General features: G+C 43.5%; 2 protein-coding genes across 2 annotated transcripts in view; both read right to left on the bottom strand.

Annotated features, from left to right (window-relative positions):
• POC1B (POC1 centriolar protein B) overlaps positions 1–11,685 on the bottom strand; it is a 93,434-nt gene extending 81,749 nt beyond the window's left edge. The window contains exons 1-2 of the mRNA XM_034987865.1: positions 11,612–11,685; positions 10,859–10,943 (exon numbers count right to left, since the gene is read on the bottom strand). Coding sequence (XP_034843756.1) covers positions 10,859–10,943; positions 11,612–11,626 — 100 coding nt within the window. The 5' untranslated portion in view covers positions 11,627–11,685. The remainder of the gene's footprint in view (positions 1–10,858; positions 10,944–11,611) is intronic.
• LOC117998907 (polypeptide N-acetylgalactosaminyltransferase 4) lies at positions 7,680–10,625 on the bottom strand. Its single transcript, XM_034987864.1, has one exon. The coding sequence runs from the start codon at positions 10,328–10,330 to the stop codon at positions 8,582–8,584; it is 1,749 nt and encodes a 582-aa protein (XP_034843755.1). The 5' UTR covers positions 10,331–10,625; the 3' UTR covers positions 7,680–8,581.
• Positions 11,686–24,857: the final 13,172 nt, after the last annotated feature.

The raw sequence follows: 24,857 nt of genomic DNA, 5'->3' as shown, positions 1-24,857 counted from the left end.
AAAGAAAGAAAGAAAGAAAGAAAGAAAGAAAGAAAGAAAGAAAGAAAAACTTGTTCTTTATCATCATTTATTCTACAAACAGCCCAAAGGCTAAATAGGGATTGAGTCAATGACGGGATAACCTTGAAGGAAAAAAAGGGGGGGAAGTGACTTCAATGTTAAAATTATATAAATTTAAATCAAAACCTCTAAAATGCAGCTCCGATTCCACAAACCACGTGACAGTACTTTTAAACTCTCCTGATGGTTAAATAAACTTGAGCGCTGCCCTCTGAGAAGGCAGCCTAATGGAAAAAATGTGGCTCCAGAATCAGACGGCAAACCAGGCCCAGCCAGGCTACAGAGCTTCAGCAAAGTCACCGAACCATCAAAAGGGATGGAAACACTTCACCGGTTACTGTTTCTTCCCATTCCCCTGTCCTCTGATCCTTCCCAACCCACCCTGTGAAACCCAAGAGCCCACCACCTTCTAAAAGGTTATCAAGTATAAATCTGCCACACTTTATGCTCTATTTCCTCCAGTCATGACCAGACCAGAAGTTGGAGCCTTGAGCCCCTCTGGTCATCAATCACATGTACTCACTCCCATAATGCTCTGAATGTCCCCTTAGCTGACCCTAACACCTGTGCCTTCTCTCTTTCCAAAAGTTACCACTCGGCCAGAGGAACACCCACTAGATGATCTCCCTTATACCTACCTCCTGCTCCCTGAAAGTCCCTTCTTCTCAACCACTTATGTTTGATTTTGCTTGGGAACCCCAAGTTTCCTGAAACCCTTTCAAGGGACAATCATTTTCTCTTTCCCATTTCACCTACCCCAGGTCACAGTTTTCCTCTCCAACTCCTGATATTATTAGTTCATTCAAAAGATATCTCACCCCTACAACACGTAAGGCATTGTGGCAAGGGCAGGGAAAGTCCTAAGTAACAAAATAGGCAAAATCTCTAAATGGGGAGCTTACTTACATTCAGATGAAGAGGAGGAAAACAAGTCAACAACAGGCAAACATATCATTTTCAATTGTGCTAACAGACATGAAAGATAAGTCAGGGAGTCATAATAAGAATTCTGTGTGAGGGTAGAATACTTAATTCAGATGGAGTTATCAGTAGCATTTTAAGTAGAGGCATCAAGGACAAGAAGGAGCCAGCCAAGCAGAGTGAAAACTGAAGAGCCTTTCAGACCAAGGGAATAACCAAGACTCTCCAAAGCCCTCTAGTTCCACGCTTCCTCAGCGACTCATTCAGAGGCCACATACTGCATCTTGTCATCAGCAGAACCTGAACACTTCCCAGATCATGAATCAAAAGCCATCATCCTCTGACAACCTGCAGAGGGCTCTCTTCATTTCTCCCTCCAAATTCTAATCTTCATTTCTCTCCTTATCCAATTGATAATCCCTCTCTTCCACATATATTCAACCCCTTAACCCTCCCTCCTTCCTTTAAATTTCCTCAGCCAAGTCCCAATCACTCTGTCTTTTCTGGGACTATATCTGTACCAGTGAAAAGGGCTAGACACACCCCCAAACAGATTGGAAACACTGTAAATTCAGAACCACTAATTTCACAAGGATCTTCCATACTGTCCAGCAGTGCTTAATTCTGCAATAGTCCCCTCCCCACTCTCCTAATGACGCGGAGCCTGATGTGCGGCTCGATCTCATGACCCTGAGAGCATGACCTGAGCCAAAATCAAGAGTCAGACACTTGATCGACTGAGCTACCCAGGTGCCCCTGCTAATAACTGTAGTATCTTCTCCTCTCAATTCAACATTTCTACCCCACCCTGGACCTTGGCTTTCATGACACCCTACTTTCATGGTTTTTCTCCTATCTTTCTGATTATCCCTTCTTAGATTCTTTTGCCATTTCTTCTTCTGGTCTAGAGGTTGGAGATCTTTAGGACTCAGTCTTGGGCCATTTGCCCTCATTGTTCTATGTTCTTCCCAGGTGACCTCAAATATTCCCATGACTTTGCTAAAATCAAAAACAAATGGAGACCAGCCTTGAAAATTCCCTGAGCACACAAAACCTATTTAGTCATACAAAGATTAATTTAGCTTATTTTGTAAAACTAACTTGACCTGGGTCATTTCTTGCTTATGTCCCTGGAAATCATAAGAAAACTTGAACTGTTTCCCAAGGTAACTGCTGACCAACACCCTATCATTTAAGACAATTCTAATATTACAAGCAATCAGTGTGAAGTATAAAGTCACTGCTTTCTTACAGTAAAAGCTGCTTTATAACATATCTCTGAGCCTCATTCCATGTTTTGAGTTACTCCCAGTTTGCAAACTGTCTTTATGGCATGCACACAATAAACTTTTACTAATTACTATTTCAGGGACTGCTTGGTGTTACTTCTGTTATTTCTGAATTTTTGACAACTTTAAATACCATCTTTATGCTAAGAACCACATTTCTCTCTTTCCCAGATCACCACGTTGGTTTGAAGACCACCATCATCTCCTGCTGTTATTACTAATATAGCTTCTAATTGATTTCTCTACTAATAGTTCAGTCTCCACATAGTAGCCACAATGATCTTTTTGAGGTATAAATCATATCATGCCATTCCCTTACTTAAAACCTCTCAACAACTTTTCACAACTCTCAGAACAAAATCCTAAAACATGGCCTCTGTCTTAGTTTTCTGTGGCTGCCATAACAAATTGCCACAAACTTAGAGGCTTAAAACAAAGGAAATTTTCTGGTATAGTTCTGAAGGCCAGAAGTACAAAATCAAGGTGTTGGCAGGAATCCCTCTGAAGTTCTAAAGAGGATTCCATTCCTTGCCTCTTCCAATGTCTGAGGCCCCCAGAAGCTCTTTGGTTCATGGCTGCATGACTCCAATCCCTGCCTCTGGCTTCACATGGCCTTCTCCTCTTATTTCTTCTGTGTCTCTCATAAGAACACCTGTCATAGGATTCAAGGCTCACCAAGATAATCCAGGATGATCTCTTTTAGAGATCCTTAACTTAATTACATCTGGAAAGAACTTTTTTTTTTTCCAAATAAGGTTTCATTTACAGGTTTCAGGGACATGTTTGAAGTGCCACCATTTGACCCACTCTAGCCTCCAAGACCTTACCTAAACTGCCTCTGCCTTCCCCTGCAAACTCATCTCCCAAAACTCTCTCTCTTCATTTACAGGCTCTAGCCCTTCTGGTCTTCTTTTTTTTTAAGTAAATTTTTTTTAGGTTTGTTTGTATATGTATGTATGTATGTACGTATGTAAGTATGTATGTAATCTCTACACCCAATGCCAGGCTTGAACTCACAACCCTGAGATCAAGAGTCATATGCTCTTCCAAATGAGCCAGCCAGGCACCTCTGGCCTTCTTCTATTTCCTTGATCAAGGACAAGTTCTTTCCCACCCTTGGTTTTTGCATACGCTATTCTCTCTCCAGTCTTTGCTTAGCTAACTCCTCCTTCAGGTCTTGAGTTAAATCTAACTTCTACAAAGGAGTGTCTCTTAACCCCATAAACTTACGTCGCCACTGTTCTTCCTTTTCTTCATACCATGCACTTCTTTTCCTGTTTCAGGTTGTACTTGCACATGATTTATGTGTTTCCTAGTTAAAATCTGTCTCTATCATTGGACTGTGAATTCTTCATACCCCCTGAAAAAGCATACACATGTGTTTTGTTCACCTCTGTATGTATACCCAGAGCATAAGCCAGCATCTGGCACACAGTAGCATTAACTAAATAAAGGAGCACTAAATAGAGTACCTCCCATTTCCCTCTTTGAACAAGATTAGATACATGCAAATAAGAGGGTTAGAATAGTGACCAGACAGCCAAGGACACCCCTGGCCTGCAGTAGACAACTCTCCCAGGCCAGCTTGAGAAAATGATTGAGCTTGGCACAAAAGGAAAAGTAGTGTCTGATTAACAGCAAGTTGTAAGGACCTGTCTACTCTTCAGTTCTGCCATGGACAACTATTCAATTCAGGAACTCATTTCACCTTTTATAATAATCCCTACTTCCTGTTCAAAAAAATTGATTGAGGTTTCTCTGAAATCTTAGGAAAAAATTCCAATACAAACTGATTTCTACTCACAGCCTAATTCACATATATATCTAGCTTTCTTAATTCTGATGAATTACAAAATGACTCAAGTATTAATAAATCCTGCTGGCCTGTTTTAAAGTCTAATGGGCACAGAGGGACATAGAAATCTTTTCTGGGATACATGAAATTCTCCAGCCTCTTCTTTTCCCCTAAAGTTTTCTTTATTTAAAAAATAATTGAGATGTAATTCAAATACCATAAATTCACCCTTTTATAGTGTATAATTCAGTGTTTTACCCAAAGTTGTACAACCATTGTCACTATGTAATTCCAGAACATTCTCATCACATCCCTGCCCGCAAAAAAAAAAAAAAACCACCATCCCCATTAGCAATGATTCTCTACTCCTCGCCCCCACCAACCCCTGGCAAACCCTATGTACTGTCTCTATGATTTTCCCAGTCTTTTTTCACTTTCATGAAATTGAAACAGAGATAAAATGATTTGCACAGGGTTGCCATCACTTAGTAAGACAGCAAGATTATAACATACATATTTATAGTAACACTTTAAACTCTATGTAAAAAAAAAAAAAAACCAAAAGGTCAGTATAAAAATACGTTTATCTCAACTATACATATCCTAAATGTGGCTATAAGACATCTGATGTCTTAGAATAGTGAATCCCCACTATTCACTTAGAATAGTGATTCCCAGGCAGTGTCTCAGGCTGGGGAGAGGCAGGGGTGTAGGGCATTAGGCAGAATCACTAAGGAGGAAGAGAGATATGATTGGTGGACAGGAAATGTACTTAGGATGGGGTGATGCAGAGAGAAGGTTAAGGGAAATGTGAGGCTATGTGGTTTACAGAATAGACCTATTTCTTTTTAGCCTAGCGTTTTGAAATTGGTGTTAAGGTGCCCAGACGCTCACCTGCTTCCTTTTATAGTGCCCCCAATGGGTCCCAGAACTCCAGGATCATTTCCTGTTTGTTTACAAGTAGTTAACGCATGTATTAATAGTGCTAACACCGCTTCAGAATGCTTGTTGGTTAATGACACCTTGCAAAATAATGCAGGAACTTTGACTTTTTAATATTCTGTCTGTATTTCAAACAAGCAAAATAATTACAAGCTTAACTCACCTCTGTTACCATCAACAAATGTGTACACAGAAACAATGATCCCATAAACTAAAATTATTAGAATCCATTTGCAAAAATAATTAGCCACACATTTTATTTTATATCTTAATCAATATTGCAAAAACCATTAACAAAAGGAAAAAAAAGGATGGAAACTGCTCATCACAAAGGAAAAAAATTCATTGTTCAAAAGATTAATCTGAACTTCAACATTCTTTGTGCTCATTTAAAAATATTATTAACACAGCAATTTAAAGGGACAAACAAGTCAAAACTAAATATTTTATTAATTAAAATTGAGATCCTAAAACCACTAAGACTCTACAACTTAAAAATAACCTCTTGTATTCAACCTAGAAAAGTTTGATTTGCCAACATACAATGAATATGCAGGAGCCTACCCCTGGGGGAGTAAACAGATTTTCTTATACAAACAAGTTATTCTGAGTTACAGAGATCCTGCAGATGACTAGGTTATCAATTTTTTAAAAGACGACTGCTAGAAATGCCTATTTAGACAATCTACTCAAAGAACTGGACACTAAATGACAGTGACCATTTAAAATGGAAACCTCTTGTCTACCAAATATTTTACTGAAACTGTTACTAGTATGTAAAGTAACTTAAAAGGTCAACTCTTCATGGTCTACAGCAGAAGAGAGCTTTGGTACCAATAAATTGGAATTAGGGAATCAAAATAAATTTTGTTTGTAATTTTACAGTATGTTTTTGAAATTAAATTGGAAATGCCTAAAGATGAAAATATGAAAGTCTCATTCTTCTGTTACATACACTGTCCAGAGGAATGAACAACTGGACACTTTCAAGTTATTGGTATAAATAAAGCACTATCCCAAAATTCCTTCCAAAAAGATGAATGGGTCACAGCCTGAAGTTTAGGCAATAGGTAAACAATTAAGTACTCTGCTTTTCAGTACCCCCCCCCTTCACCTTTTGACAAGAGCAGCAAGATACTGGAATAAAAGTAATTCCAATAAGTACTTCCAGAATACATCAATTTTAGTTTTTCCATTTGATAGGGAGCTAACAAGAACAAAAAAAAAAAAAGAGAGAGAGAGAAAGGATAATTTAAATTAAAAAGTAGACCGGGCAAGAGGAGAGGGTGGGTTTAGAACAACTGCTATCAAACAACGATTTTTGCAAAATTCAGAGTATTCTTATAAATCCTTCTTAAATTACACCCATGGCCATGTACATTGCACATGAAATTTGGACAATTCTTTGATAAACTTTAAGGTTGGTAATTAATGAAAGTTATTAACACATTTTCATTTTAAGAAGCAAAAGAGAAATAAAATATTCAAGATACATAGCACTTTTACTTTTTAAAATGGTTATCCTAAAAGCTTTCCTTAAATTCACATTCTGCAAAGTCCCTTCTGTCCCATCATTATGTACGCACTGAAAACAACTTTACTTATGAGTACTGTCATCTAATTCTCTATGGAGTACGCATTTTTCATAAATTTAGACCAAAGTGAACTAATTGAGATTTAATTCTAAATTCAGCCTATGATTTCTGGATATAGCATTGAAATAAAACTAGTAAACATACTTTTTTCTTAAAAAAAAAAAAAGTATGCTTTTACTCAGGTAATTAGTTTTGGTAAATATTTATATTCTTAGCCCAAAAGATTACTTTTAGAGTTTGAAGAGTAAAGCTAAAAACAAAAATTGGTTCAATAATTGTCAAAATAAAATGAATACAAACATTGACCACAACAATTTTCCACTCAATCCAAACTAAACCACTTCAGTTGGGCTCAGCTCACTTAATTATTTTTTAGGGATTTATTTATTTATTTATTTATTTATTTGAGAAAGAGTGGAGGGAGGGGCAGAGGGAGAATCTCAAGCAGACTCCCCACTTAGTGCAGAGGCCAACGTGGGGCTCGATCCCATGACCCCCGAGATCATGACCTGAGCTGAAACCAAGAGTTGGACACTTAACCGACTGAGCCCCCCAGGCGACCCTCACCTAATTTAAAACTGTCCCTCTTTTCCAGCTTCATAACTGAACTGAATGTTGTTCAACCACATTATCTGTGTTAAAAGTGAAGACATAAAAAGTATTATAAAGACTGCAAGAGTGATTGTAATGTGTGATCAAAACATTTCAGAGCTGGAAGGAATCTCTGAGATCTAATCCAGCACCCATATTTACAGATGAGAAAACTGAGGCCCAAACAGTCTGTTGGTCAAAGGACAGGACCAAAATCACATTCCATGGCTGAGCCTTTCATTCATTCATCATCCATCCATCCATCCATCCATTCACCCACTTAATGAAAGCTGCCTAAGTACCAGGCTGATGCTAGGTGCTGAAAACAGGCTGCAAGGTGGCATTCACCAGTGCCCAGACAGTCTTTTTCCTTGTTTTAAGATAAATCCTTAAACGTCCTAATCAGGAAGACTCCTACAAGAATCCCACAGCCTTTGTAGCATGCGGCCCACTTTCAGTTTCACACATTTCAGTAAACGCAGTTGGGTTTAACTTCAGAGAGCCAACAACTATGTTTACTTTAAACGATTAAGCATTAACAAAGGGAAGCACAGTATTGTGAATGAGTCCCTCTCCAGTACATTCATAACTTAAGGAAGTGCAATCAGAAAATGCCCCCCACACACAAAAAAAGAGTTCACAGAGAGGACAGCTTACAAAATCAGAGCAATATGAGGTATCAATACAAATCAGTGAAGTCTAATAGCTCAAGTTCACCAAGTATGGAATGTAAATCTCTCCCCATTTCATTCTGAGATGTCTCCATGTTAAAAAGACCTCCAAATTCATATTCAAACTAATGACCTCTTCCAATGAAACATACATCTAAACCAGGCCTTTTCCCTTCAAATCAACTTTCTTTGATTTCTAGCTGATTAAAGGAAAATCAAAATTTAAAAAAAAAAAACACCTAAAATTTAATGTGCTGGCTAAAAGAAATTCAAATCCTATATACAATCAAAACAGCAATAGCTCCAACCGCACATTTATGAGTTCTGTTTTTAAAGGGATGGGTAGTGAACTTACCCATCAACATAACTCATCCCTCATTATGCTTGGACTTTTACATTCTGTAATACTAAGTCTGGCACTTAAACATTTTGTGTATCTCAATTCACAGTCAACTTCTTTAAGGAGAAGAAACCATATTGACAAAGCTCTTAAATAAGACAACCCATCAGTAAGGCACTTTGAGAGATTAAAGAGCAGCTCTCTATGCACCCACTTTCAGTGTTCTACACCAAAATGGAACACAGCTTTCACAGAGCTCTCGCAGATGACCAGTGGGTGATTTCTGATAAAATAAAATCTTCACTGACGTTCTTTACCGGCTCTTTGACTTTCTTGGAACTCTTGTCAGCTCAGGAAGAAAGTGCCGTTGTGCTCTTCTATTTCTCAAACTTCCAGATTTGATTTTTATCTAGAGCATCACAAGTTCTCATTTGAACATCAGGTCGACCCTCAGGTGTCCGGAAAGCACTAAGACACAGCCCCGAGTGTGGATGAAAAATGGTTCCATCTTCTTTAAAATGCCAAATAATGTTTGCTGGGATAGGGAACCCATCTTTTGGACAATTTTGCATTCCTACATAATTTTTTTGCTCAGGAACCTCTGCACATAATTCTGTCACAGAGTTAAACCTTATTTCTTTGCTTGAGGTATATTCAAAGAATTGATTGCCTCCTTGACCATGGCATCCAAACAGGGAAAGGTTAGCACCTGTGGGGTTGTTGTCAGGAGAATTATAATCTAAACATTCAGAAGAGATTCCCATACTGCGAACAGCTCCATGCCAACCTGGCCTATCCTCTGGAACGTGTAAATTAGAAAACACATTTTTCAAATACCAGTCAAAACTCTGGCACTTCAGCCGTTCTCGTAGTAATTTTCTTTCAGAAATATCACCATAAGCTTCTTTCCTTGCTGGAGGGTTTCGATTGTAGAAATGCTCTTTGTACTCGTCCATCCACACTTCCGCTGCCCGAGCAGTATTCTGTAGGAAATTGGGTCTAGCATATGGCGCCCGCTTGGGGAATACATGGCCCACATGGGAACACGGGTGGATCTCCAATTTACCACCACACTGCCACACCCTAAAAGACAGCTCAAGGTTTTCACCTCCCCACACTTCCATTCCAGTGTCATATGTTCCAAGGTACTGAAAATATTTCTTGCTGACAGCAAACAGTCCTCCAGCCATGGTGGGTGATCTGATTGGGTCAATTCTCGATTTCCGTCTGTCCCTTTCATGTTTGGGGACAGAATGCCACTGGAAGGTTAAGCGCCAGTCAAATCCACCAATCATGGGCTCCCCCGTCTGCATATAGAATTCAAAAGTATTCCAATCAATGGTGTCTATAACAGGACAAACAATTGCCGTCTCATCGTTACCAATTCTTTCCAAAAGTGGTTCTAACCAACCAGAATTACACTCACAGTGACAATCCAGGAAAGTGAGGACATCCCCAGTGGCAAAAGTGGCCCCAATCAGGCGGGCTCTAACCAGCCCTTCCCGCTTATTTGTTCTAATCAAGCGCACTCTATTAAGAGTGCTGATATAAGTTTCAAGCTGTGTCTTCAAATAAACTCTGTCACTCAAGTCATCCACTAAGATGATTTCCTTCAAAAGGACCGCAGGAGAAGTTTCTAAAACACTGTGGATGGTGCGGAGCAAAGTCGACCAGGCTTCATTATAGAAAGCAATGATAACAGAGGTGGTGGGAAGTCTCCTATAATTAAACTTCTTGGATTTACATTCATACATTCTCTTATCTTCTATGTGGCGATGCAGGGAAATCCTGTCACTGAGATAAATATTAATGGCATATCTCTCAATAAGTTCCTCTTGCTGCTGCAATTCACCCTCGCTGAGCTGGAGTTTGCTGGCTTTTCCCCACTCCCCAAGTGCATGGGAGTCGGCTGGGGGCTTCTTGTAGAGCGGACGAGACAAATCCTCTGCCTTTTCCCAGGGGTCTGAAAGCTGTTTTGGCCCCCGCTCCCTGGCAAGGTCGGCTGCTGGAGAGGCATGCAAAGTGGAGACCGAGAGTTCCACTAAGATATAGGCCACTGTTAAAAGCGCCAGCAACAGGCAGCTTTTGCCTGCCCAGGTCCACCTCACGGCCATCCGGATCCTCATGGCCAGGGCGCAAACGCGGCCACCAGAGTCACCACGCAGGAGAAGGGCTGCGGACCCGCAGATTTGAGTTCCCGGCTCAGGTAGGAGCGAACTTCCGAGCGGGTCCCGTCTTTGACGCAGACGCTCGGCTCCTTTCCAGCCACGGGGGCTTCCAGGGGTGACCTGAGACCCCTCAGTCCTTGGCCTCCGGCACAGCCCCAACTCCTCTCTCCCCGCTTCCTCCTGCTCTTCTCACAACTTTTCACAAACTCTCTCGCCAGCACCCCACCCTCCCTGGGCCGAGGACAAACCCCTCCCCTTCCCACTCACTCCTCCTGGTGGTTAGTTAGCGAAAGTCGTCGGCCTGGCCCAGGCCTGTAGGCGACTCTGCGGGGCTGGGATGGGGGCGCCGGGGCCGACACGACCAAGGTGCCCGAGTCTCCCGCCGCTCTCAACCTCCACCCCGGTCCTCAGTGGTTCTCCCGCGGCCCCGTGTGGACGGGAGGCAAGGTTTCCGACCTCATCACAAAAAGAGAGAACAACACTTACCAAGTTGTTTGCCGTTGGGACTAAAGTCCACGGAGGTGATCGCAGCTTTGTGGCCCTTAAAATATCGCTCCAGAGCGGGGTCCTCCTGGGAAGGAAAGTTGTCAAGTGTTGCAAGCAGGTGCAGCCCTCGGACGCGGGAGTCCCGGGATCAGCACGGTCTCCTCCCCCGGAGCCGGGCCTGGGAACCGCCACACTGGCGGCGAGCCTGCGGGGCAGGGCGCCCCGCGCGAGCACACGCCCGGACCCCTGCCGGGGGATGCCAGGCGCCGGCTTCCCGCGCAGAACCCGCAAAACCCGCCATGGGCGCTTCCCAGAACCAGGCGCGCCCGCGGGGCCCCCTGGGCAACTTATTCGAATGCACGTTCCCGGGCCCCGGCCGCTGGCTCGGAGTCACAGGTGCGAGTGGGGCCCGGCTTCGGTACTTTTTAAAAACCTGCCAGGTGATTCTGACGCAGGCGCTCCACGCAAACCCTCAGCGAATTCTGGGGGCCATAGGGCTGCCCCGGCTCGGTCCGGGGCTCCGGGACGCAGGGAGAAGCGCCCGGGATCTGGCCAGAAGTCGGCCCCAGTAGCAGAGAGTGAGACGTGGACGCCCCGGGGCGAGGGGCGAGGGGCGAGGGGCGAGGGGCTCGCGGCTCAGGACCCGGCTGCGGACACCGGCCTCCATCTCCCGCCAGGTGCGAGCGCGGCCCCGACCTGGCTCCGCAGCCCTTGGCACCAGCTCCGGGGAGGCGCCCCCCAGCCCCTCCTTACCAGGGCGGAGGCCATGGGAGGCGCGGTTGGCGCCGGGCTCCAGCCGGCGGGGGGAACCGGGGGAAGGGAGAGGACGGGGGGGGGGGGGGGGGGACCGTGCGACGCCCGGAACCGTCTGCCCAGAGCGGCGGCGCCTCCCGGTCACTACAACAACGGCGGCCCAGTCAAACGCCGCGCTCCAGGCGTGGCCAGTCGAGCCCCGAGGCGTCGCCGGCGCCGGAGGGGTCCGGGCCGCAGCCGGCAGGCAGGCGGGACGCCCCGGGGTCAGGTGTGACCCGAAAGCCAACGTTTAGCTCTCCCCGCGGCTTGAAACTGTGAAGTAGGGCAGTCACCGGGATGGAAATGAGACCGATGGGAGGAAGGGTAAAGGGTCTATGATCGATGCAATCGAAGTTCTATTACACGTTAAAGAGACAGCGCCCACAAATTTGGAGAGGGTCCCCAACCGCTTAATGACGGGGGAAGGGAGTTTTGATCTGAAGTTGGGCAGCTTGATAGTTATTAATAGACGCACAGGAACTAAACCTCTGGAGGACACATTTTAATTTATTTAATCACTGATTTTCACACAATACGCTTCGTGATGTGAATACAGATGCTGGATAAACCGAATGAACGAATGAATGTTGTGCATCCGCTTAATGTTTTCCTGTTATGTGTTTCTATTCTCTGCTCATTAGCGTTTGCTTTAGAGCCGCAGACTTACGCGGCAGCATATTTAAAGTCTGTAGGAAGCCTCGGAAAGAAACTTTTTGTTTTTGTTTAAATTATTAGGCCACATAGTAACTATAGCCCCTTGTACAGCAGGCTTTGTTACACATAATATCATCTGCGCTTCGGCAACACTATGAAGTTGATAGAGTGACAAAATGTTACCAACGTTTACAAATTATAAACTTGATTCCTAGATATTTTACATATAATTGTCAACGATCCCAGAGTCACATCTTCCAATTCTAAGTCCGTATCCTTTTTTACCCTACCTCAAAGCATGAAGGACTCAGCTGAAAATTACATATAAGATGAACGTTATTGGCAGCAAAAGATGACACTAATGGGCCACACCTGGTAAGATACATGTTCGCTGTAGATGAAAGGTATACTGCACACCTTAATTACAGGTGTTCTAGTTGTCTAGTGATAGAATTTAGTTTCAGTAAATACTGTACATAGCAATTAAGCAGATAGGAAATACCTTTAGATTTCAGTGTTAGTTCAATCCAAGTATAAGTTTGTTGACTGTCTCCTGTTTGGCTCTGTGGGGTACAAAGGTGGCAGATATTCTCACTGCCCTCAAGAACTCAACAGCCTACGTTTCTGAGTTTCATATTTTAGCATGCATAATGATAATTTAGGGGACCCCATTCCCAGAGATGCTGATTCAACATGTATAGGATGGGATCAGGGCCCTACAGATGTAATAAGGGAGTCTTAAGCTGTGTACATTGTGAAACATTGCTCTAGTCTAGGAGGTCATGTGTCAAGAGTGTTAATACCAGCAACTTATCAACAAACTGTGGCAAACCTCTAAGCTTTGCTACTTATTCCCAGTCTAGGTTTGACTTCAAAAAAAGAGAGAGAGAGAGAGAGAGAGATCCTTAAAAATAGTGCTGGATGCTGGTTTGAATGTAAAATGTTGTAGCTCTGTGGAAAACAAGTTCCACAATGGGCAGTTCCTCAATAAGTTAACTCCTAGGTTTATACAGAAAAGTATTGAAAGCAGGGACTAGAACAGATAATTGTGCACCAGGGTTCATAGCAGTATTATTCACAACAGTCAAAAAGTGGAAACAACTCACATGTTTAACAGATGAATCTACAAATGAAATGTGATAGGTACATACAATGACTGTTATGTGGTCATAAAAAGGAATGAAATTCTGATACATACTCTGATACGAGTGAAACTTGAAAGCAATATGCTAAGTGAATAAGCCGGACACAAAGGTGCATATATTGCATGATCCCGTGTATCTGAGGTACCTCAAATAGTTGGATTCATAGAGACAGAATGTAGAATGGAGGTTACCAGAGGTGGTAGAGGACAATGGAGAACGGAGAATTATTGTTTAATGAGTGCAGAGTTTCTGTTTGAGATGATGACATTCTGGAAATAGGTACTAGTGATGGTTGAAAACATTGTGAACATAGTTCATGCCAGTAACTTGTACACTTAGGAATAGTTAAAGTGGTAAATTTGATGTCATATATATTTGAGTACAATCAAAAATAATAATTCTGGAAACTCTGATGAATGACCGAGACCTCAGGATTTCTCACAGCCAGGATATGTCTGATCTTGGGTATAGCAGATTAAGAGAAAAAGAAAAAGGTAGGGATGTAGAAACTAGTTCAAAAGAAAAGAGAAGGTTTTAAGTACAGATTTTTCTCTAAGTCCTTTAGTAAAAAATTTTAAACTTTTTTTCTAGTTATCAAAAAATACATGGTGTGCTCACTACATGCTAAGTACTCCTCTAAGTAACTTACAAAATTTGACACTTAATCCTCACAAGAATGCTATTATCACCATGTACATTTCTAAATGAGGAAATTGATATGCAGAGACATGAAGTTACTTGCCCCAAGTACACAGGAAGTGGCAGAGCTTTAGATTTTAGTGGGTACCTCCAGATTCCACTCAATCACTAAATCATGATGCCTTTTGCATGATTGCAAGCACATTGTAAGCATGTAAAATTCTGTATTCTAGCCTAACAGTAACGTTTACAAAAAGAAAAAGAAAAAGGAACATCTTTGTTTCCATTTCACTGTTCTCTTAGTAGTCCAAACTGCTCCTCCCGTGGTTCTTTTCCATGTTTGATTTGACTTTGTTTTGTTTGTTATTCCTCACCTTTGCAAACAGCAAAAGCTCAGAGAGATTTGGAAACATGGCCAAAGTTGGGGATATTTTTTTTCTAACCTCAAGACTGCTTGAATTCATGCAATTCCACTTGCTACAGTAACATTTGCAGTAACCAAACTGCAAATGTATTAATCTGGAAGAAAGCCGCAAGTATTTCACATTATGGAAACCTCCAAGATATCATTGGAGGCCAGGTACTACCTAAGACAAACTGATCCTTTAATTAGCTCCCCTTTTACAGATTCCCCTCAAATCAGAAATCGAATTTATCCATTTGAGCACCATAAAATTTGTTTTTATGTTAACAGGAGTCATTCTTAGGTTAGTTCCCTTCGAAGGTTGAAAATTTAGGGATAGCACAAAAGTGCCATCTACTGTTCACATTCTTGTGTGGCACTAGAGAGTGAAACTACTTTGTAGCCTGTTTCCAGGCAATGTTAAGTCCTCTGGATCCAGTTGCTCCACAGTACAGGAGAGTCCACAGAAAGGAAGTACCAGATCTGTTTGACTCATCAAAGCATCAGTTTTTATTTTGTTTTGTAGACCATCAATGATTTCTTTCAATGGACATTCAGATTCCAAATCCTATCAACTATATCCTCACAATAAGATTCATCTTCCCATCTTTTTGTCCTTGGGGTTCCTGCCCCTTTACAGGCCCTCTTCCTCCTCTGCCTCCTAAAAACTCTCCTAACAAAAGCAAAAATTCATAAGTGAGCCTACGTCAAACTAAAAAGCTTCTGCACAGCAAAAGAAACAAAATGAAAAGGCAACCTATGGAATGGGAGAAAATATTTGCAAACCATATATTTGATAAGGGGTCAATATTCAAAATATATAAAAACTCATGCATTTCAGTAGCAAAAACATAAATCTGATTTTTAAAAAATGAGCAGAGGAACTGCATAGACATTTTTTCCCAAAGAAGACAGGGCAATGTTACAGAAAAAAGTGCTCAACATCACTAAGCATCCAAGAAACGCAAATCAGAACCACCGTGAACTATCACCTCATGCCTGTTAGAATGGCTCCAAGCAAGAAGACAAGAGCTAACGTGTGTTGGTGAGGATGGGAAGGAAATGTGTGCTGTTGGTGACACCACAGCTGGGGCAGCCACTCTGGGAAACAGTACCAAGCTTCCTCAAAACATTGAAGATAGAAACACCATATGATCCAGCAATCCTACTTCTGGGTATATACTCAAAGGAAATGAAAACAGGATACCGATAACGTATCTGCACTCTCGTGTTCGTTACAGCATTATTTACAATAGCCAAGACATGGAAACTTAAATGTCCATCAAAAGATGAATGGATGAAGATGGGGTATATGTAATTATACATATATAATGGAATAGTATTCAGCCATGAAAACAAGACAGAAATCTCGCCATGTGCAACAACATGAATGGACTTTGAGGGCTTTACGCTAAGTGAAAAAGGTCAAAGAAAGACAAATACTACATGATCTCTCATGTATAGAATTTAAAAACATCAAACTCATGGAAACAGTAGAATGGGCGGGGAAAATGAGGAGATGTTGGTCAAAGGGTACAAACTTTCAGTTATAAGATGAATACGATCCAGGGATCTAATGCACAGCATGGTGACTATAGTTAACGATACTGTATTGGATCCTTCAAAGTTGCTATGAGAGTAGAGCTTTAACATTCTTACCAGAACAATAACAACAACAAAATGGTAACGATGTGTTGTAAAGGATGTGTTCACTAACCTTATTGTGGTAAACATTTTGCAATATACCTGAATAGAAATCATCACATTGTACACTGACCAGTGGGCTAGACCTGGGCACTTGGAGGCTTCTCCCCCCCCTCCCCTGTCCTTGGAATGTAGGTTCTGCTTTCCCGCTTTCCCGCTCCCAGAGGCTTCTCCAAGGACAGAGCCTTGAGATGGTGATGTGATGTTGAAAACACCTGCACGGTGCGGGTAAACAAACCCAGTCCTAACTGGGTAAGCTTTTAAGATTTGGAGGGTGTATACAGGGATCCATTTACCTTACTGCCACCCAAGACAAGCCTCTTATGTAAGTTCCTTTTGCTGTTATTAAAATTGCCACCTACCACCTACCTGCTTCTTTCTTCATTCTCTCCTTGCCCTCTGCATATGGGAGCCAGTTTCAGTGTTCACCAGGATAGCTCCCAAGAGGGTTTTAAACCTACATATGCCATACAAGATCTCAGACAGTAGCCTGAAATTTTTCATTCATTTCATTTAAATAAATGAGAGTCATCCATTTTAGAATTTAGCAACGCAGAGGTAATATAAGGTGTTACCATCTGCTGCCTGGCAGATAGCAAGGGCTTGATAGGAGTTAGATTCTTAGCCCTCTGTCTCCTGACCCTTTCAAAGTTTGAGTACATACCTGTCATCAGAGAAGGGAGGCAGAACAGACAACAGCACTGTGATATCTCAGCTTCCCCAGACCCGCAGACTCAGTCTGAGTCTCTTGGCAGGGGGGCGGGTTACAGGAAGAAGTAGAAGAAACTGTTATAGTGGAGTCGCCTGAGACACTTGACACAGGCTGCACTCCTTGGTAGCCAGGAGGCTAAGTGGAAACCAGAGTGACAAAGGAGGAGGCTCCCACCCAGGTCTGCATAGACCGCAGGGTGGCCTTGGCACAGTGAAGACTGCAGAGACCTTACTTTGCTGGGTTATTGTAAACTATTTAACTCAATTGGATAATTTAAATCAGTAGTTCTTAACTATGACAGCCCCGCCCCCGCCATCCCACAATGTTTGGCCATGTCTAGAGACACAGTTATCACAACAGGGGGTACAGTGCTCCTGGCATCTGGTAGGTAGAGATCAGGGATGCTGCTAAACATCCTACCAGGTACAGGACAGCCTCCACAATGATCCAGCCCCAAATGTCAATCGTGCTTAGGTTGAGAAACTTAGCACATACATGCTCAATAAATGTTGATCGACCCTTCCGGCCTTATCTCCTGCTGTTCATAAGGTTTCAGGTAATTAGCGATCTCCTAAACTTACCACCAAATATACCAAAGTTTCTTCATTATAAGACATACCTTTTTCAAAAAACAAAACAAAACACTGGTTTAGCATAGTAACTACTGTTGTGGTGAGCAGAGCATAATGTATAGAGAGGTTGAATCGCTGTGTTGTACACTTGAGGATAATGTAACATGGTGTGTCAACTATACTCAAATTAAAAAAAATTAATCACTGTTTTAGTTTTTTGAATTGGCATCAGATGTGATAATTTATATATTTTTCCCTCTAAGTAGCTGTTATCAAATCATGGTGGGTGTTAGTTAATGACATCTTAAACTCTAAAATAAGTAGTATACTGTATACATGTCTAAGGTTCTAGGCTTCTATTTCCTGTGTGAGATCAGAAGTTCTTGAAATAGTGCCTAAGGACACAAAAAAGTAGCCCATTCATATGTCTGCTGATTTATTATCACCAATTACATAGTCATTAACTGACTTTTCTCCTTGTGCTGCTGACAAATACTGATGTCAAATTTCGCCCATGCTGATCTTTTTTTCTATGATGAATATGCAAAATAAGGGAGAAATCATAAACGTTCCCTTTGGCAGATGTCCTGGGGAGCAAGTTGATCAATTCCTTCCATGAAGAGATCGGAAACCAGGACTCCAGGAAGGCTCATTGACATGACCAACTCCGTTCAGCTAGCCAGTGACCCAGTCAAGCCTAAAAGTCGATGGTCCAGAATTCTGGTTCAGCGCTGCCCCTAGAATCACCGGAAATGTGGAGTCTTTATCCAAGATGAGTTCATCTTGGAACTTGCTTTTTATTCCTCTTCTGAGACTTAGTGACATTCTCTGTGGGACAGAATTTTGGTCCCCAGACTATATTCCGCAAACGTGGTGAGCACACGACCAGGAGCCAGGCAGTATATTAAGTATTAAACATATAAAGATAAGCAAAAATGGGTATAAGAGTAGGAAACACTTACCTTCTAAACCCAAGCAGATAACAAGAAGGAGGGAAGGAGGTTAGATTGTAGGGTTGCTAGACACAGAATGAGGTACCTACCCTAAACGAATTGCATGAATTACATGGGACATACTTACCCTAATAACAATACAATAAAATCAATGTTTATCTCAACTTCAACTTTAAACTAGACATCTTGTATTTGTATTTGCTAAATCTAGCAACTCTAGCTAGCTGGGAATTGGGGAGAATGGGAAAGTTCAGGCTTCAGCTAAAGGGGGAGCCACTACATAGTATCTCAGGAATTGTTTCCATGAGGAATGCCACCCCTACCAAATCACTGAAATTATGATAAGCTGGAAATCTAGAATTTTAGTTCAAATCTACCTGATTTTAAAAGTTGTATGCTGATTTGGAAATTTTTAAAGACTGATGTGGGCCAAAAAAAAAAAAAAAAAAAAAAATCATTGCTACAGCTTGTGATGGTGTTTAAGTGAGCCCCGAATAAGACCTCTCTTTCCCACCAAAATGGAGAAGCCACTGAGTCCTATAGGTGTCAGACAGATGGAAGTCAAAATGTCAGCTGTAATACTGATGATATAACAATGAAGGATTTGGCTGAAATATACAACCAAACAGTCCTGCTAGCAGGATCCTGAATTGATCTAACCCTCCTCTTCCCCAGCTCAGCTTTCTACCCCAACAAAGCAGTTTACCCTACCGCCAAGAGAGCAAACCAGGATATTCCCACTTTGCAGACAGAAGGATGTGAAGAGAGGGGAGGGTGGCAGAGGCTGAGTTGTGTGGGCCCCCCTTTCTTCTCAATTCTCCAGGAAACTCCACCCCCACCCTTCTCAGCCCCCCTCAAACCCACCCCCATCCCAGGATAGGGAAAGCAAAAGGGGAGAGGCCAGAAGTGTTCCTCTAGGGAGGTCCCTCCTTGTATGGAAACATGAGCTGGAGAGGAAGGTCCCCAGGCCCCTCAGCCAGCTGGATTTAGTCCACGAATCTCCAGTTCTGTTCACCTGACTCGATCACTGAATTTCAAAGTTTATAGCTCAGTAGAAGAATTGATGTAATCAAGTACATTGGTGGACTACCAGCACCTTAGCGAACATCTGTACAGCATCTGTCTCTACAGCAGTGAATTCTAGAATTCTACCTGGGGTAAGGTGCGTATAAAGGTTAGGATGTTACAGAGGGATTCTCCCCACCCTTTTTGTCTCCATTTCTGCTGAGGCCTCAAGACAATAGGTGGTAAGCACCCCACATTCTAATGGGATGGGCTGGACTTGCAAAGAGGATGCAGTTAACCAGTTGTGTGACTTTCAACAAACATCCGTCTCCAGGTTGAGTTCGGAAATAAGAGGATTCTTGTGGAGAGAATATCAGTGTGTTTGTTCCCCAGTTCCCCTTCCCATACCTGTGGGGGAAGGGTAGGGGATATCTCTTCCTACCCTCAAACCTGCCGCGAGGAGATTAGGCCGTCTTCCAGATTTGTAACTCTTGGGGACTGCTGAGCACAGTGATGCGATGTGACACATGCCTGTAAAATCAAAAAGCAAGAGGCTGTGGTTGGCTGGCTGCTCTGAGGGCAGAGACCAGGCTGCCCTGAGCAGACTATTCCCCCTGGGAGCAAGGATACAAGAGTATCTTTCCAGGACCAGATGTGACCCATGTGGGGGAGGGGGGCAGGGGGTGGGGTGGGCAGTACTACAGCCCAAGAAAGCCCAGGAGTCCCAGGAGCTGGGGAGGACCCGAAAGTGACATACAGAGAAAATGCATTGCTCACATCACAGGGAGTCCAGCCCAATGTGCCAGTGAGGTCCTCAGAGAACCCGCAGAAGTGCCCATGAGGATAGCTCTGCCTGGGCTCAAACCCAGGGAAAATTAGTTTTAAACATCTGAAGAGCAGGAACCATCACCATACTACTTTGGAGTGTCCATACAGGTGAGATCTTCCTCGTTGCACCCCTCGCCTCTCCCCCGTGCTACAACCCAGGAGCCAGAAACCTCTTAGCAAATGAGAAGGAAGGGGAAATAGAGAATAAGATCCACCATTCCTGTTGGATGGGGGAAATAGAAACATTCCCTTTCTTCATCTGGCACCCACTGCAGCTTCTAGGGGTTGGAGTTTGGGGAGCAGAGAAGCTTTATATTGAATGAATCACAGAGGTTTAACTATCACATAGAAATGGGTATTTTAATTACTGAAATAAAACTATTTTGTAATTAGAAGTGGCTAGAAGATATTTTATTATCAGTAAAAGAACAGATAAGTCATAGAGCCTCCCCCACCTTGCGCCCCACCAATATATCACCCAGGGACAGGTAAAGAAGTAGCCCTTAGGGTGGGTTTGAATGAGCAGAAGAAGAAACGAATTAAGTTGCTTTCTAATTGCACCCTGTGAATTTTGCTTTTTTGTTAACACAAATGCTACAGATATTTTTAGTTTGTATGACTGAAACCCCCTTTCAAACTGGCATAACAGAATGGGCACAGTTTGATCTGTTTCTCAGTGGTTCTCTTGACCCTGCCCTCCCTCCAGGCCAGCTTCTTGCTCGGAATAGCGTTCTTCTTGGTTATGAGATGGCTGCCAGTAGCAGATGTAACTACAGGCTCCCTATTCACTCTGATGGGGAAAGCATCACTTCCTGAAACCAACAAACAAAAACTCCTCAGTTTCCTGCTGAGTAGAACACCTGTGAAGAAATCCCCATGGCCCGGGAAGGGTCATGTACTGGTTGGATTAAGCCTATGTGAATTAATCCAGTCAATGCCATGTAATTACCCAGGATCCTCTGCAGACACTAGAGAAAAGGTAAATCCAACCAAAATGCAACGCTGCTCCCCAGTAAGACAGAAATGGCAGGATGCCAGTCAGATGAGGAAAAAAACGTGCCACCACAGGAGGTAAGGAAGGACTGGATAGAAGACAAGGCCATTGAATCATGGCCTTTAGAGAAGAAGAGGGAGGGCCTGGGATCACATAGGGGGCAGGGTGGGGAGTGAAATGTAAGGGGGGTGGACACAGAGTATGTCAGGGCACTGCAGATGGATGAATTAATGTGAGAATCCTACAGCACTAAGCGATGTGATTATATCACCAAGACCATAAGTAGCTGGTTTGTCAGAGTGCAGGGTCCAGGGGAAGTGAGGCAGAGATGAGACTGCCAAGCCAAGGAATTTGGACACAGTATGAGTAGAATGTGGCAGGAAATAGATCGCACACTCAACGGAGGAGACCTTAATAAGGGGACTATTTACAAAGGGCAGGATTAAGGGAACTGGTGAGATGGTGCTGTGTCCTGGGGCTCACAACAGCAGAGGGCCATTTCCATCCTTGGTCTAAAGAGGTAAAGGGGCCAACACCAAGATCCAGAGATCTTAGAGTCCGCTTGACAGGAGCTGTAGTCTTTGGTAGAAAGGAACTGTCAAGTCTAAACAAACTCAGCAAGGAGGGATCTGAGGAAATAATAATACCCCAGTCTCTCTCTCTCTCTCTCTTCTTCCTCAGTGCTGGTGATTTCCACTGGTTAAAATAACCTGGAAGTCAGTGGGCAAGGGAGCGCCCGGATGCAGTCTATTGAGGTCAGCATCTTGGGACCCAGAGCAGAGTGGAAAGGGGGGAAGAGTAGATCCAGAGGGACAAACAAAACACCCAGCACATTAGGAGGGTCTTGCTAAAAACAGAAAATACCAGAAAACATCCTCTGGGTCCTGGGATGTGATTCAAATTTCAAAGTTGGAGCGCCCCCACTGGCCTCTAGAGGGAGCCCAAGGATTTCTTTTCTTCCACCCCCTCTGCTGAGAAGGAATAGGCACAGAGGCTGAGGGCTAAACAGACCCCAAGACAAGAGCCCTCCGCTAGGAATGGAAGTAGCAGGTGTCACAAGATTGCTCCTGGTAGGAGGAATTTCCCCTTTGCACTTAGATTTGCTACATTTGGATTAATTTTTTTTTTTTAAGAAGGCTCCACGCCCCGTGTGGAGCCCAACTTGGGGTTTGAACTGACGACCCTGAGACCAAGACCCGAGCTGAGATCAAGTCTGCCGAGTTAACCGATTGAGCCACCCAGGAACCCCTGGATTGATTTCTAATAATAACAATCAAAACAACCAAAGCTAACACTAAATATTCACTGTGTGCCGTGTTCTTGGCTCTCATTTAGTATACAAACTCGTTGGGGTAAATTCCATTGTCACTGCCATTTTGTAGATCAGGAGACTAAAAGAGTCTGGATTTGAACCCACATGACATTGGATGGGTCTCTGCTCTTCTGTCCTCTGTCTTGCTGCTTTAGTCAGCTGGATCAAAGGTTGCCCTTACTTAGAAGACCCAGGGCAGGGTCCATGGGCAAGGAGACCTGAAAAGAGAGGAAACTTACTGTGTTAGGATTTGTCTGTATTTAACAACTTTAAGCACATATTTAATGACAAGCCCTGGCTACCTGCCAAGCTCTAAGCCAGGTGCCAGGGATCCCCAGTGGCCAAGACGAGAGACACTACAATGCAGTGCCTAAGAAATTTCCGAGCCAGACTGAGCAGACTTGAGTCTCATGCCTACTCTACACCACATGTAGCACCCAGGGCAAGTCGCTTAAGTCACTTCACTTTGTTTCCTCCTCCCTAATATATAAGCAATAAACACAAAGCACTTAGAGCAAATCCAGGCATATTGTTAATGTTACAAAGGTATGATCTGCTATTCTCACAGCCCACACTGTCAGCCTTCGAAGGTTTTACATTAGATGGAGAGACACCGAGAGACACAAGGTCAGGTTCTTGGTGAAGTACAAAGGAGCCAAAAAGGCCACACTCCCTGCTAGTTCGGCAAGATCCAAGGTTATAAGGGCAAAAGGAGTTCTGGAGGCTCAACTTGGTCCAGCTCAGCTGTTAGGTTCAGAGTCAAAGCTCTAAATTAGAGGTGACAGGTTCTTTGGCTTTCCGACTCACATCCATTGATACCGGCTGCCTGAAGCACTGTGTTAAGAGGGATTCTCAGACTGCCTGTTCCATTAATGAGAAAGAATGCCATGAGAGATAAATGTATCTGCCACTGATAGAAGATTGAAAGGAATCAGCACATGGTTCTGGAGCAGTGTTCTTTTGCCTGGCATGTCTCTTCAGCAGGAGCATCTGAGCAGGACTCAGAGGTCCTGATAATAATCACAGACTAAGGTAACCAGCTGTCCCAGTTTGTTCAGGATGGTCCCGATTGTAGCATTGAGGTCCCACATCCCAGGAAACCCTTCAATCTTGGGGACCCCTTAATTTGCTTTACAAGTTTTTCTCCCTTGCAACACCTCCTTAAAAATAAACAAATAAATAAATAAACTATGAACTCTAACCAGTAGAGATTATTGTTTGTTTTTTAATCTCAGCCAATTTCAGCCTGTGAAAATGCATTGTCTTCCATCCCATTGCAGTATGCCAGCCTGATGCCCTCCAGTTTCCCTCCCACCTCACAACAGCGGACAGCATAGCCCTCTCCTTTCTCAGCACTGTTCCCTGCTATATCCATCGAAGTCTCCGCAGGGAACAGATGGCACCCCCAAAAGGCTTTAACGGAAAAGCATTTCATGCAGGGATTATTTACAGAGGCATGATCCAGGTTAATGGAAGCAACACGATCTAGGGAGACACCTGGGGATTAGCCCTCAGCCCTGGAGACCTGCAAGCACAGGTGAGGAAATGCTGTTCCCAGCCTGCTAAGAGGCAGAGCTGAGCCAGACAGGCCTGCAGCTGGGGATTTGGCTGGGATTCGGGGCCTGTGCTGAACTGTGGGGAGGCCAGGAGGAGGAGGAAGGAGGAGGAAAAACCCTGACCTTGCTCTCCATCTGCATGCTGGCCTCTTGCCAGTGCCTCCTTGCCAGAGGACAAGGAAAAGCAAGTGAAATGGCAAGTTTAGTAGCAGTCAGCCTCCCAGGCCACAGCGTGTGGCAAGGAAAGGCAGAGAAGAGAGCTGAGAATAACCAGCCCAGGCCACCCTGTTGTCACCCAGCTTCCATTCTAGTCTTTTACTTAGCTACAGAAACTCCGCTCCCCAACACAGGAGAAACACAACATCTCATCCACCACTGTGTCACGGAGGGGCATCAGAGTTCAGTCATTCTCCTTCCTGGAACCTAAACTGTCCACACCCCCCAGGATGTAAAGCAGCAAGGAAAGGAAGATGAACACTTGCAGTAAAATAGGTCTAAACTGACCATCCTGATGTCCTTCTCCCACCACGTATCCCGTGAGTCCCTCACGTTCAGCTAGCACCCCAGCAGTGAAGGTGTTCTTACCTGAGGGGGTGAGCCCAACTTCACTCCCACGGGACGCAGGTGCTTCGTAGCTCTACCTTTATCGAGTTGCTGCAGTTTTCCATTGCCCGTTGCTATTGGACATGAGAGTGCAGTCAATCCCATGGCCTATAGACAATGTTGTCCC

The sequence above is a fragment of the Mirounga leonina genome, unplaced genomic scaffold (assembly GCF_011800145.1).
Source record: "Mirounga leonina isolate KUSES-001 unplaced genomic scaffold, KU_Mleo_1.0 Mir_418, whole genome shotgun sequence".
NCBI lineage: Eukaryota > Metazoa > Chordata > Mammalia > Carnivora > Phocidae > Mirounga > Mirounga leonina.
Note: the sequence above shows the minus strand (reverse complement) of the source record. Positions and strands in the feature narration are given on the sequence as shown.

Coding starts and splice junctions, on each gene's coding strand:
- LOC117998907 (XM_034987864.1), bottom strand. CDS start 10,330: ATGAGGATCCGGATGGCCGTGAGGTGGACCTGGGCAGGCAAAAGCTGC.